Consider the following 13934-nt stretch of genomic DNA (forward strand, 5'->3'; position numbering starts at 1 on the left):
GATAAGAAACAGCCCCGTGGCAGACCGCAAGCTGAACAGAGAAAGCACAATGAGAGTCCCATTCCCAGTCGGACTTTGAACATCTTGACAAAAGAATTTCCTGGCTTTGTTGTCTCCCATTTTGTTGTTCGCTGAGCCAGGCCTCCATAGGCAGGGACTTCAGGCAAGCAATCGATGATTTTGGCATCTGTGCTGGTTGAATTCAGGCCCAGCAGGACACCTTATCTTATGTGTTTCTCACTCTGGGCTGTGGGATTGTATCATTTCAGAACTCCATTCCAGATGGTCCCCGTGGAGAGGTGTGGACGCCCAGCCAACTCAGCCCCAGGGACATCGCTTCTCTGGCTAGTTCCCTTTTCTTACTCTTCTTGACTTTGTCTGTCCTCTTTGCATTCTTCTCCTTTGTCTGCTCTTCATCTGTCCCTTATCTTTCTTCACAGATGGCCAGGACACTAATGTGCTGCTGTCATTATGTTATGGAACAAGTTGGGGTCTTTAGAGGCTGCCGTTCCAGAGACATTAAAGACTTGGGTCACGTTTGATACCAGGGTAAAGATTCGCAGGATAATTAGTGATCCTCTACTGTTATTAACCCCTGACTTAAGCAGGTTATTTTCTTACAAAGGTGTTGAAAGTTAATGCCACTGTTAATAGTTTCAGTTGGAAGACCATAATGAAACCATGTGGAAAACTACACCTACCATCAATATCTTTCAAACTTTGAAATTGGGCAGGTGGGGGTAGTGTGGGAAGGAAAGTGACAAAGAATGGAAGGAAAGGGGTAACTATATCATGGGCTTACCTTTGGTTATCTTCATGATAGTCACTGGTGGACAAGACCCATTTGATATTTTTGTTTGGAACAATTAGTTTATCCCTGCTGAAGTCCTGAACTTACAAGCTTCATCCCATAGGGAAACTCAGAATGGCCCCTCACATAGCACAGGTGGAGGGAAGGCTAGATTCCACTTGTAGAGATGGTCCCTTTCCCTTGGAACTTTTTCATAAAGAATATGGAGCTATTCACAATATCACACTTAACAGAACTGAAAAACAACCAAGCAAAACTGATAATGCATAGATGCCCTCCCTCCAGTCCCTTAACAGCAGGGAGTTTCATGGTAGTGCATTTTGTTTGTCTTCCAACTGACAGAGTTCTTTCCTAACTCTGCTCTGGGGAACCTTCTCAAAAGCTGTATGAGTTTGGGTTTGGAGGACAAGTTTCTAAGATGAACAGCAAGTTTGAAAATCCTGGTAGTCAGTCATGGCCATCAGGGGTGTCGCCCTCAACCTTGAAGGACTGTAGAGTCAGTTCAGCCAGTGTCTCAACAAGGAAGCTAAGAATTGACAAGTTAATGCTTTCTTCCAGCCTGACCTCCCCACTTGACCAACCTCTTTACTACTTAGCTGGGTTCAGCCTGAAATCCAGCCTTGTCAGGAGTGTAAAAGGGGCCCAGAAAGCCAGGACTGCTCAAAGCCACTCTAAGTTTCTCAGTGACTGAAGGGATCTTTGAGAACATCTCCATTTCAAATTCACATTTGACTTGAAATTGCCAGGTTTTTTTTTTTTTAATTAAAAAAAATATATTTTATTTATTTATTTGACAGACAGAGATCACAAGTAGACAGAGAGGCAGGGAAGCAGGCTCCCTGCCGAGCAGAGAGCCCAATGCAGGGCTCAATCCCAGAACCTCGGGATCATGACCTGAGCCGAAGGCAGAGGCCTTAACCCACTGAGCCACCCAGGCGCCCGCCAGATTCTTTGAAAGAGGGCATCATGGATCTGGTGTTCAACGAAGTTGTCTTTGGGGCAAATTCTAATGCTAACAGGCTGTGTTGTCTCAGCAGCTTAGTTCAGGGATGCCCAGCATGAGGGGACCTAAAAAGGGGCAGGGCACTTGGATGGGTTGAGGAAGTGGTTGTGTCTGGAAAAGGAACTTCTGTAGCAAGATTTGGGTATCCTAAGATAACCCCACAAAGAGACAGTATTACAAGTTCACAGGACTCAAACTAATATAGAAAAATGACTAAGGGGGTGCCTGGGTGGCTCAGTCGGTTAGGTGTCTGACTCTTGACTTCAGCTCAAGTCATGATCTCAGTGTTCTGGGATCGAGCCCTGCATCAGGCTCCATGGTCAGTGGGGAGTCTGCTTCAGATTCTTTCTCTCCCTCTGCCCCCGCTCCCCAGCATGTACATATGTGCACGCGCTCTCTCTCTCTATTTAAAATAAATATATCTTAAAAAAAAAAAAAGGAACAATGACTAAGACTAATTTAAAAGTGATTTTATCTCACTCTCCTCTGGACCTTTTCCCATCCCAGATTATTCTCTAGTATGTCTCTGCTCGAGGTTCCATCTTCCTGTTTCCCTGTTACACGCAGAAGCTCCAACATTTCTTCCTTAGAAACCACATATCTGCACCAGAATGAGAACTTTTCTCACAGCCTGAGGTCCAGTCAGAAAGTGAGTCTGGCTCCTAAAAGCTCTGATGAGATATCCCAAACCTGTCCGCTCTGTGTTCAGAGGAAAAGGGAAGGTAGAGTGTGGGTTCAACCTAAAAAAAGATTGGACATTGTTTGGCACATTGAAATGATCATCTTTCTAGGTGGTCATGTGGAGCACACTGTTACCGACTTAGAATCATGGAATGCCAAGTTACAGAAGGGTCCTGAAATTCTTCTATCCAGCTTCCTCTTACACAGATGAGAACATCCAAAGCTAGGCAGCTCATTCCAGGTTAGTCCAGACCAGTTCTCTTGAATTCCAGCTCCGTGTTTTGGTCCCTGCAGAATACAGGATCAGGATTACCCAGAGATTGGGATTGAGTCCAGTTGGTCTGCTACTTTCTTTCTGGAAATTCTTGATCTTTCTAAATCGTGGCCTCATTCACTTCTCTGCTTATTAATACCATGGGTGACTTGCTGTTAGCTGAGAACTCCTTAAACTGGCGTTTACACCTTTCACAGTTGACCTCAGTGTACATCTCTAGCCACGACTCCTCTGAACAAATGCCACCCTTCTGCCAGCAGGCATCATCCTGATTCTTTGTACACATCGTTTTCTTCATCTGGAGTTGGCCTCCAGCATCTCTTCCCGTTCTATGCCTTTGCATGGGTTTCTGTCCAGCTGGGTGCCACCCCGTCACTCGGCACTGTTGTTACTCTTCCCAGTACTTAGTCATGGCCATGTCTTCAGTCTCTTACTCCATCAAAAGCTCCTTGGGAATAGGGATCACATAGCACAATTTGAATGTCACCATTAGAGTGTGCTCCAAAAATCGTCGTTACATGTAAGAATAAATGGCATCCTGGTTCCTGTGTGTCCCAGGCAGGTCCAGAATTTTGGGAGGTGCTGAGAGATGTGAAGCTTGTGTAGGGGAAGAATGGACATGCTGAAAGTAAGGACAGCCTCCCCTTCCTAGAGATCTCAGTCTCACAGTGTGATGGTGGCCGTGGTGCCCATCCCACCCATGGTATCTTGACATGGCTGTGAAGGATTCTATTGGCAGTTGTTTTATGAGCACACTGTGGCAAAGGTTCTGTCTGAGCCTCTTCCATAGCCCTCAGGAAGTCTTGTACGAGAATAACTGTCACTTCTCTGTGCTTCTTGGGAATCTCGGGGAAGGCTTCCATTGGTAGGGCAATTTCTGACATTCTTCTTGAGATATTCTGCTAATATCCAGACCAACATGATTACACTTATGTTTCAAGCTCTGATCTCAGCCCCATTGGTGATGAAATTCACAAAACATTTACTGTAGCCTGGGTTTTTCATTGGCTGACCTAGGGCAGGTATTGCATATGTAAATAAGTTCCTGGTTTCGTGTTTTAGCCCTCCCGTGTCAGATCCTGCCAGGAAAAGGGAAAAAGCCAAGGAGGAAGCTATCATTCTGTAATTATCTTGAGTTTTAAAAATGACAGGTGCCCTCATGGGCAGGCATGGTGCCCTACTTCCTTTGCCCTTTATCCTCTACAATGAGTCTGGTCTAGGCTGAACCAGGATATCACTGTCTGTGGGGATGGGCATGAATAACTCACAAAGAGATTCAAAGGGTTGGCCTGGAAGCCTAGGTCAGAGATTCTATGCTCTCAGCTCACCTCCCTGTGGGAGCATTTTTCCATAACCCCACCATACCTGTTCTTTTCCTTGGTACCATCGCTCCTAGGACCCCGAAGCAGAATGCCTTCCTCTTCAGAAATTGGCTTGGACTGCTGATAGGCATGGGTTTCTCTTTGGGCTGTGAAGATGTTCTGGAATTAGAGTGGTAACGATTGCAGAACCTCGTGAATATACATATAATATACTTTGAAAGGGTGAATTTTATGGTATGTGAATTCGATCTCAATTTAAAAAGTCATGGAACACTAAGACTTTGCACAACAAATTAAAATATCGCAGCATGAAAACTCCTAGAAGACACATGGACTCTGTCCTCAAGTGCTTTCTCTTCTCTGTGCTTGTGCAAAGGTCATGTCATCCTCTGTGTGTTGGGCACAGAGGGGATCTGGTAAGTTTTATCCCCTGTTTTGATTCAGGCTGGCATGACCTTGGTCTGGGTGTTTACTTGTCCTTGCTTCCACAGTTAAAATGGAGAGAATGAGCCTCGCCTTTCTGATGAGGGTCTCCTGGGAAATTAAAAAAAATCGGCTTAAGAACTTTAGAGTTGTGAGGTACTAGATTCCTTCTGAAGAGTTATAGAAAGGGCGGAAGTGGCACCCAATGTGTGTGGAATTAATCCCGGGCTGGCTAAGAGCAGGTGTGGGTAGGGTCTGCGCGTGTGTTGCTCTGGGTGATTTAATGATGGCGTTAGGTGCTCTGTTAGCAGCTGTTAATGGTCGTGATTGTTGTCCATGGTGAGGAGACTGTTTGGTTCCTACCGCAGTGGCCGGGAAGGGACATGGAGGAGGGGTGTGTTTCTCGGGAGGAACTGCCCTGGTGTTGTGAGGTGAAGGCTTGACTGGTGGTCGGGGAGGGCCTTGTGATGGGGGGCCTTCAGTGATGTGTCGCAGGGCTACTGCTGGGAGGCGCGCGCCAGGGTCTCTCTTCACCTGGAAATCTGGAAGGCCTCCTTAGAGCCGCAGTGAACTCGGGAGGCTTGTGTCACTCACTGCCTCACTCAACAAACGGAGCTGTGCCCATGGAAAACCAAGACCCAGATGCAGGTGAGCCTCTGTTGTCACACCCTCTGCCCACTGCAGCCTCCTGGCTGCTTGTGCTGGTTACTTCCCAGAGCATGGGCAGCCTACCATCCTGATGGGACGATGGAGTGTTCCAGGCAATGGGGTGAGGAGCTGAGGATGGAGGTGAGCCCTGATCATCTTGCCTGTGCTGTCTCCTCATTGTCCCTCGCATGCCCTTTTACTCTTCTCCCTGGTCTGGGGGTTGTTAGGAGGAGGTAGGGAATACCATCCGTGTGTTCCAGGACAGGCGAGTGACCTGTGGCTTGTATGAATTCTTCTCACTGACCTACCCTGAGAGGACCAGACAGTACTCTTTTTCTTCCTCCTCCCTCTAATTATCCTATCAGTGTCTGAAAGTCCTCTTTCCCCTTCTCTACCTGTTAAAAGGAAGTCCACTCAGCCTGCAAGGTCCAACGCCAGTATCTTCTTCTGAAAGGTTACTTTTCTCCCTCTCTTCCACCCTCAACCCAGGCAAGCCTACTCTCTCCCTCTACGTTTCCACATGATGTCATTATGCACACGGTGTAACACCTGCCACGTTCGCATTCATTCAGAGTTGGTTGCTCTGGAGGGCTTGTTGAGGGACTCATTTAGATTAGTATTAGTACTAATACTAATTTAGATTAGTATTAGATTAGTATTACAGTGCCTAGAACAGTGCCTGGTGCATAATACATGCCCAGTGGGTATCTGGTAAGTAAATTAATGAATAAATATATAAGTAAATAAATAAAGCACATCATTTGTGTCCTCCTACAAATAGTGAAAGATATTTATAAACTCCATAAATATTTAAAATTGCTTCCCTCTTTATGGTGTGGTACTTGATGAGAATACTATTCTAAATGTGTCTTATTAAATCTTTTTTATGCCTATGGAATTTTTTTTTTTTTTTTTTTGGTCAAAGGTGATAAATTTTAAGAGAAGAAGCCATGCCTTTTAAAAAATGAAGTTTTATAAAGCCATGCATTGCCAACGTGTGCTCAGCAGAATATCCGTTCCCCTGGGTGGTCACAATTGTTAAGGGAGAAGGGATTTGGAGGCCAAATGAAGTTTAGGAAAGGCTAGGTTAATCAGGTCTCTCTACTGTGGGATGTCTCAAAGCTTCCATACTATATCGTTCGGGAATATTAGCAAGATTGACCTGTAAACTTGGCGTACTTCTGTAACCGTAGCTTAGCACCTACAGTGTGGTGCACCTAGTAGGGTTTTGGTGTTTTGTTACTCATCGTTGACGTTTGTCTGCTGCCTCAATGTAGAGCCCTGAGAGCGGGTGAGCGCTTCCGTCCTTGATGAGGCCTCACTTCTTCACCACCTTCTCCACGTGCGCAACCTCTCCTCTGCAAAGATGAGAGAAAAATTAAAGGGAATTAAAACATTACCGGACACAGCATGTATCCCACACCACCAGTGGGCTATGCAGCAAATGATTGTGGTTTTAGAAATATCCTGTGAGCCCCAGTGGCTCTGCGGTAACCTCTCAGGACTGTTCCAGACGTGCCAGTTCTCTGCACAGTAATTACCAACTCTCTCCTTGGTAGATTCACTGGTGTCTAGGAATAATTGCTAGGGAACTCAGATTTTCAAATTTACAAGAGGCAAACAACCTTGTATTTACCTCAGGGGTTTATTAGGAGATTCAAACTGTGCTGGGTAAAGGATGCTATTGATCCCAGAAATATGGGGAAGAACTTGAATTTTCACCTTGGTATTTTTCTCAATGGGTGAGAGCCAGGCTCACTAGATTACGGTGCAAAGATCTATGGGGGAGCATTCTGTTTTTTCTCAGGGCTCCTTCCCTTCCTGGAGATTTGAGGTAGCAGACTTAACTCAAGCCGGAACCCTTTGTTGTCTTTAACTGATGCTGGCTAATTGGTACCATTGATGAGGAGGAAGAGGAATAAGATTCAGATCGGTGCAGTCAGAATTCTGACCCGTGCCTTTGGTGTTTGTCCCCTAGAGATCTCAGGGAACACAGAGGACATCCCTCTGGTGCGCTGGAGACAGCAATGGCTGGAGAACGGCACTTTGCTTTTTCACATTCATCACCAAGATGGTGCCCCCAGTCTCCCTGGACAAGACCCAACGGAAGAACCCCAGCATGAGTCAGCAGAAGAAGAGCTGAGGATCCTTCACATCTCCGTCATGGTAAGAGCGCCATGGCTTTAGCCTCTTGGGTCATAGCTGATGTTATCCTGACACAAAGGGACTTGGTGCCATAGACACAGCTCTGTAAAACCCACTGCACCATGGTCATTCCTCCTGTGAATAAGTAAATGTCCTATTTGTGGGAACTGTCTCCACCTCTGGTGAAGTAAAAGTTGTGATTGTTTCTGTACCACCATTGCCCAACTGTTCGCCTTGGGAATGTGCCTGGATATGGAGTGACTTTTACAGATGAGAGACAGTATCCGGTGCGGGCACTGGGTTGTCTTAGAAAGGGGTTATTCAGGGGTGCCTGGGTGGCTCAGTCGTTAAGCATCTGCCTTTGGCTTAGGTCATGATCCCAGGGTTGTGGGATCGAGTCCTGCATTGGGGTCCCTGCCTGGCGGGAAGCCTGCTTCTCCCTCTCCCACGTCCCCTGCTTCTGTTCCCTCTTTTGCTGTGTCTCTTTCTGTCAAATAAATAAATAAAATCTTAAAAAAAGGGGGGGGGTTATTCAACTAGTAAAGCAGAATATCTTAAAATAGTTGCTCCATCCATGTCTGTGGAATGACTGAATTGCCAGGCTCCTTGCTGCTACCAATCCCTCTTCTCTCTTTTCCCGGGGGTCGGGGGGAAAGTCAGCATTTGGCTTCCTCACCTCTTACAACGAAGGGCACATCAATACATACTTGCTCTTCTCTGCAGCCTAGCTCAGAATGTCACTGTCGGCATCCCTTCTCCTAATGAGAAATTTGAGCCTTCAAGAAAATGAACAGGTTCTTTCTAAAATTCTAGGGACTTGTATTGTAGAATCTCCCTCAAAAGTAAGTGCTCCAAGTGCAGGGGTTCTGTTTGGTGGTTTTTTTGTTCACTGATGTCTTCTTAGCACTTAGAACAATGCATTCAGATAGTTAATGCTTAGTAATAGTTGTGGAAGAAATGAATGAATTTCCCCAGTGGAGATAGAAAATGCCTGTTTCACTTGTGGTAGATCTTTCATTGGTAAAACCAAATATATCACTTGGTTTGAGGGCAGCCTGAGAGCAAACAGGCCGAGGCTGGACTGATGTCATGGGCCATATGTGCAGGAAGGCATGGATTGCTTCACGTTTGTGAAACACTACATAAAACCAGTCTAAGTCTTGGTCTAAACTCTTATCGATTCCTCTGGTACCAACATGACATGCTATTTAGTTTTGTGTATCAGATTGGGAGAAACTGAGCACATTTTAGATATATAAAAATTTCCATCACCCGAATATTTGGCTTTGAAACTCTTCCCCGGAAAATCTCTGATAAAAATTTCAGAATCTAAGTCTTCTATTTCTTCCTCCATTGGTGTTCCCATGAACAACTGGCTTGCTAGATGACCTGTGTAGACACAAGCTACTTTATTTAAACTATATGGTCAAGAAAGGAGTCCTCGAAGGGTACATGGAGGTTAAATCTGTGTCTAGATGTGTGAGAAGGCAGACAGAGAAGTGAGATTGTTCTGCCTCACATTTCCAAATTAATTGAGGTTTATGATAAGGCAGGTGCCCTACTCATACATCCTTAATTATAGACTAACATTTCCTCTCTCAGGGAAGCTTGTCTTCTTTAATGTAGCTTGTAGTGTCCAAAGAGTGGTGAGAGCAGGCAGATCAACTGAATCAATCCTGGCATTGACTGGAGTGACAGGTGCAGAGGCTACATTGTCTTCACATTTATGGTACAGTCTGATTGAAAAGAAAGGCACAATGGTGGACTTCCCACCAGCCATTCCCATCCTCCCATCTCATTGTGGAAAGCAGTTATTATCATGGATGGTTTTTGCTTCATTTTGTTTCTTTTGGTCTTAGACCATTTCAAGGAATGAGTCATCATCCCAAAGAAATGTTTAAGGTGTAGACAAGTGTCTAGAGTGTCCCAAGAACTGATATCGGGTGTGATTGTGTCTGAAAGAGAGAACTTGACTACAGGCAGTTAAGATGGGCAAGGGGTCAGAAGGTGTGTTCGGTGGGGGCTGGAGGAGTAGTGTGACATCCACAGAAAGACAGCCTAAAGCTGGTTCCAGTTGCTATGTCCCATCTTGGTGTGGCAAGGATCCTACGTTCTGCCTCCAGAATGATGTCTTTTAGTAAGTTCTCTCGAGAAGTGTATGTGTATATATGTATGTGTGTATATGCGCATGCGTGTTTGTGGGTGGGTGGGTGGCGGTAAAGCTAGAAATGTGCCAATCAAGGATGCCAAAGGATTTGAGGACATGGTTTGTGCCCTTAAAATATAACAACCCCTATGAGGAGCCCTACCTTATTAATACTTTCTTTTGAGGCCCTCCCGAGCAGGGATTAATGGACCATGGGCACTGAAATGGAAAGAGAACAAAAGCCAGCCTTCAACCTGTCTCTGAAATCTTTCCTTCATATGCTACCGATCACCCATGGAAAACCAGCAATGACATTCTGTCTTCCAAATAAAATGGAAGAAATTGTTCCTGCAGCTCTATTTTACTTTATTCTATGTGATTTTTCATTAAGCTGGAGGGGAGAGAGGTTAAAAGTGCATGGGCAAAGGGTAGGGGTAGGCAAGTCTTGTGTTTGTGGCTTGACCTCTTCGATATGGGTAGGCCCACATCTCGATGAAAAATTCAGGAAGGCTGTTGACTTCTGTAAAACAGGAATCCCAAGGTAGAGTGAAGACAGAAGTACTCCCTCCCACCCTTGTCAAAGATGGTGTGGTCAACTGAGTCTCCTTCAGCCCAGGGTTGCCACCTCCCCTTGCCCCATTCTCATTCCATGCCGTACACCCTTGCTCAGTGCCTTGCCTATCCTTCCCATTCTTTTCTAGATGCAGTTTCAAAGTCTAAAGTTGCGTGTCTGCCCTCAGCTTAGAAATCAAGCCTGAGGGTATCCTGTTTGAGGATGTCGTTCCTAGAATCTCTGATGGCTCCTTCTTAAGAGACTCAGGGACTGGTAGACTTTATCTGATACCCTTTATACCATATCCTTTGGAGGTGAAGTAGGCAGCCATCCAAGCCCTCTAGAAAGAGAGTATTATAAACATCAGAAGATTTTTGCAGTCCTTTGACTAGTAAAGCTGTTGGGCAGCAAAATGCACTTACACAAAATTTTATTATCCCTGTTAGTTATGAAATGATAACAGTGAGCTATTTTTCATTAACTATAACGATCGATACTGATGCGGTTTTCAGTTTGGATCCAAATAACATAATTTGGAAAAGAGAGAAGTTAAGGTGATTATCAAAACATGAATACATCCAACCTCTTCTCTCTTGTTAAGAAAATGTATATTTAAAAGCTTAACTGGTAATTCAAAATATTTCCAATATGTGTCAAGGGAATTAATGGTTCTGTGAAAACCTTGGGGTTTACATTTCTCTCATGTATTTACACTTTTCTCATCCATATTGTCTCAATGCAGGGACCACTGTTTATTTTTATATTTTGCATTTACTGCACTTAGTTTTAAACACAGTGTAAGTAATGAGAGACAGAAAGGCAAAGGAAAACCTTTTCTGTATCCATGTAACACTCTATGAATGAGAATTGGGGAATTCTTTCTTACACTATGCCCACTAAAAATATACCATCAGCAAAATTGTGGGCTTGCAGAAAACCAATACCTCGGCTGGGAACTTGGCAATTTTAAAACTTTGAAAAACCTTTTGCTTTTCTTATTTTTCAATCACATCCTAAAATTTTTGAATTATTTTTTCCAAAGAGGTACTCTTTCCCTCCTGAAATTGTATATTATTGCTTGGAGGGTCAAACAATGGGTTTTAACCTCCTGCACGATTCCAATGGGGCTGAAGAGATTTATTTTGAATTTTGCAAGATAATTGACATAGAAAACTACTGAGATACGCAGGGGTACTCTTCTGCAGACTCTTGAACAACTGAAAGCAAAATCATCAAATGAAAATTGATGTGTGAACTTAAATCCAGAAGTCAAAAGAATTTTTCAGGGATAAGCAAATTGTTTACTCCATAGAAGATCAGGTTTTATTATGACTTTACATTAGATATTCGGCCTCTGTGGATTTAAATTTCCATATTGTGCTTTGGCTAATTTGCCATATGATCCACATTTTTCTTCTTAAAGTATGCAAAAGAATTGAATGGTGCATAATAGCATTTTAATGTATTATCTATATATTTCATCTCTGTAATTAAAGATGGCAATGTTAATAGACTTCCTATACGCATATAGGTTGGTTAAATACATTTTCACAGCAAGTAACCTTTCAAAAATGCTTCAGTTTGATACATGTTTTTTGCGGTAATAACTCCCACTGGTAGATAATCTTTCTTAGTTCAGCCTTCTTAGGCCTAATTCAACAGTTGTGGGGAAAAATAATCTTTGAGCGTTTGTTGATCTCCCTGAGGATTGTGTAGTTAGAGCCCATCACTGAAGGCTGGGAGTTGCTGAAGACCACTAGTCCTCACTAGTCCTGGCTGGGTGGAGCCCATTGGCCAGTGTCTGCAGGTTCCTGTGACCCCTCCAGCTGCTGGCTTCTCGGGTGTTTCTAGGCATCTTGTTTCTGGGAGCCCCACGTGAGCTCTGGACACATAGTTTTCTTTGGGGAGAAACAGTGTAGAGAACAAAAGAAGGCCACAGGTGCTACCGTGGAGTCCCAGTGTCCAGGAAATAGAATGAACACTTCAGAGAAGTCCCATTCTGGGGGTGTGACACGTGGGCTGAGTCAGTGCAAAGCCGAGGGAATATACCTGCGGAGTCTCCAGAATTGTGTTTCCAGGACTGTAGACAACCGTGCGCATCCTTGTTCAAGTTCAGTTCAGCTGCCTATGCGTCACGTGTTCTATTGCTGGAAGCTGTCTGCACTGCACTCCTAAAGCTCAGGGACGTCCAGTGGCAGGGAAGGGCAGTTCTACGCCTGGTCATTGCTATGTGCCATCAAGACCATCAGTTAATTATTAAGTGTCTGTGGGCACAGGAGAGCTGAATGCTTTCTCTGTCCATTCCTTTTGCCTTCAGCTAATCTGTTAGAGAAGTTGATTAGCGAATTCATTAATAAGGGTCACTTTTACATCTCTGTTGTCAATTTATATCATTTGCTCAGTTCAGCTGAGGGTGCCCTAATTTATCAGGGGCGATCCTTCTGATCTTTAGAAAGAAATGGGGGAGTTTAGTCATATCTTGCATTACCACAAAGGCTAGAACTAGAGTAATGGTTGAGTCCATCAGAAGAACGGTTCTAGCAATTCAAGCCATCCATCATGATGCAGGACTGATTTTCGGCGATCCCCCCACTTACCAAAGCCATCGTTGTGTACTTGGCTTTCCATTACAAAAATGGAGGGCAGTTCCTAAAAGAATCCGCAAGATCCCTACCAACAAGACCTCCTCACTCTTGGGGTGTTCCTGACGGACTGAGTTTCGAAAGATAACAAGCCTGGGCCTATTGGGAACTATCCCAAGTGCCGAGGGAGGATTGGTTTATAAAACCTTCCTACCTGACACCATGGTTTGGCTGTGCAACTCTTGCCAAGGCATATTAGGTACAAGTCCATCTGCCGTTCTGGTTGACGAGCTGTTGTGAGTGTTAACTGCCCTCCTGTATTCCTGTAGAATGGGAGCTGGGGTGTGCATGAAAGAAACACCAGGCTTAGGGTTGGAAGATGAACTCCAGAACCTGGCTTTACTCCTTCAGGTAATCCACTGACTTTTCTGGAAGCTTCCCACGTCATCTGTGAAATGGATAAATTCACTGCTGAGGCTTTTTAGTTTCAAAAAATGGAAATGCACTCAGGCCTTCTCTGTAATGGAGTTTGATTACAGAAATTCACATGGAGTTAAGGGAGACAGGAATCTTCAGATTAAAAAAAAAAAAAAAAAATTCCCCAGAGCAGAATTTCATGGAGCCTGGAGCTGGGAGATGGTGCAGGGTCCAAGTCACCCTGTCGGACCCCAGCCTCAGCAGTTTGTGGTTTGGCTCTTTGGTGTCTGTTTTCTTTGCTCCTGTTGCCATGAATTAGCTCCTTTGTCCAGTCTATTCTGTAAATCTCACCCTCACTGTGACACTTTTAAATGTTTGTACTATCCATTTACTCATCAACTCCCCTCACTTATGGCCCCTGCTGATCCCTGCAGCTTTCCAATGTTTCCAGTTTTGTCCATGCAGCTGCCAGATTCCCCGCTTTCCTCCACGTATTCTAACTCCGTAGGGACACAAGCAGAGGGACCAGCTAGTGCCTGCAGTTCCTTTTTGTTCAGAGCTTTTCCTATGAAGTTATCCCATAGGAGGATGTAACCCTCACCTTCTCCCATTGGCTACTGTTATGGGGAGGTTGGTTTAGGTGGCACAGAGCATGATTAGTCTTGCTCCAGGCCCAGCTCAGAACCATTTTCTTTAGCAGAAGCTGAGAAGCCATGATTCCATGATTTAACTGTCCAATACAATGGGCATATACTTGTAGAGATGCTTGGAGAACAGAAAGATGCTTTTGTCGTCATCATCACCATCCTTATCATTACTGTCATCATCACCATCACCAGCACCATCATCACCATTACCACCATTACCACCATCTTCACCACCATTACCATCACCATCACCATCATTGCTATTACCATCATCACCGTCAT

The 13934-nt window shown here is 44.5% G+C and overlaps 1 protein-coding gene across 3 annotated transcripts in view; it reads left to right on the top strand.

The window, feature by feature from the left end:
* Positions 1-13934, top strand: part of LOC111150676 (astrotactin 1) — a 320695-nt gene that overhangs the window by 108144 nt on the left and 198617 nt on the right. For all 3 annotated transcript variants that reach the window (XR_002640811.1, XM_022508208.1, XM_022508210.1), the window contains exon 2: positions 7141-7328. Coding sequence is in view for 2 of the 3 variants with exons in the window: in XM_022508208.1 (XP_022363916.1) it covers positions 7141-7328 (188 nt within the window). In the remaining variant the exon portion in view is untranslated. The remainder of the gene's footprint in view (positions 1-7140; positions 7329-13934) is intronic.

The sequence above is a fragment of the Enhydra lutris genome, unplaced genomic scaffold (assembly GCF_002288905.1).
Source record: "Enhydra lutris kenyoni isolate GAN:26980312 unplaced genomic scaffold, ASM228890v2 scaffoldscaffold24, whole genome shotgun sequence".
In the NCBI taxonomy this organism is placed as follows: Eukaryota; Metazoa; Chordata; class Mammalia; order Carnivora; family Mustelidae; genus Enhydra; species Enhydra lutris.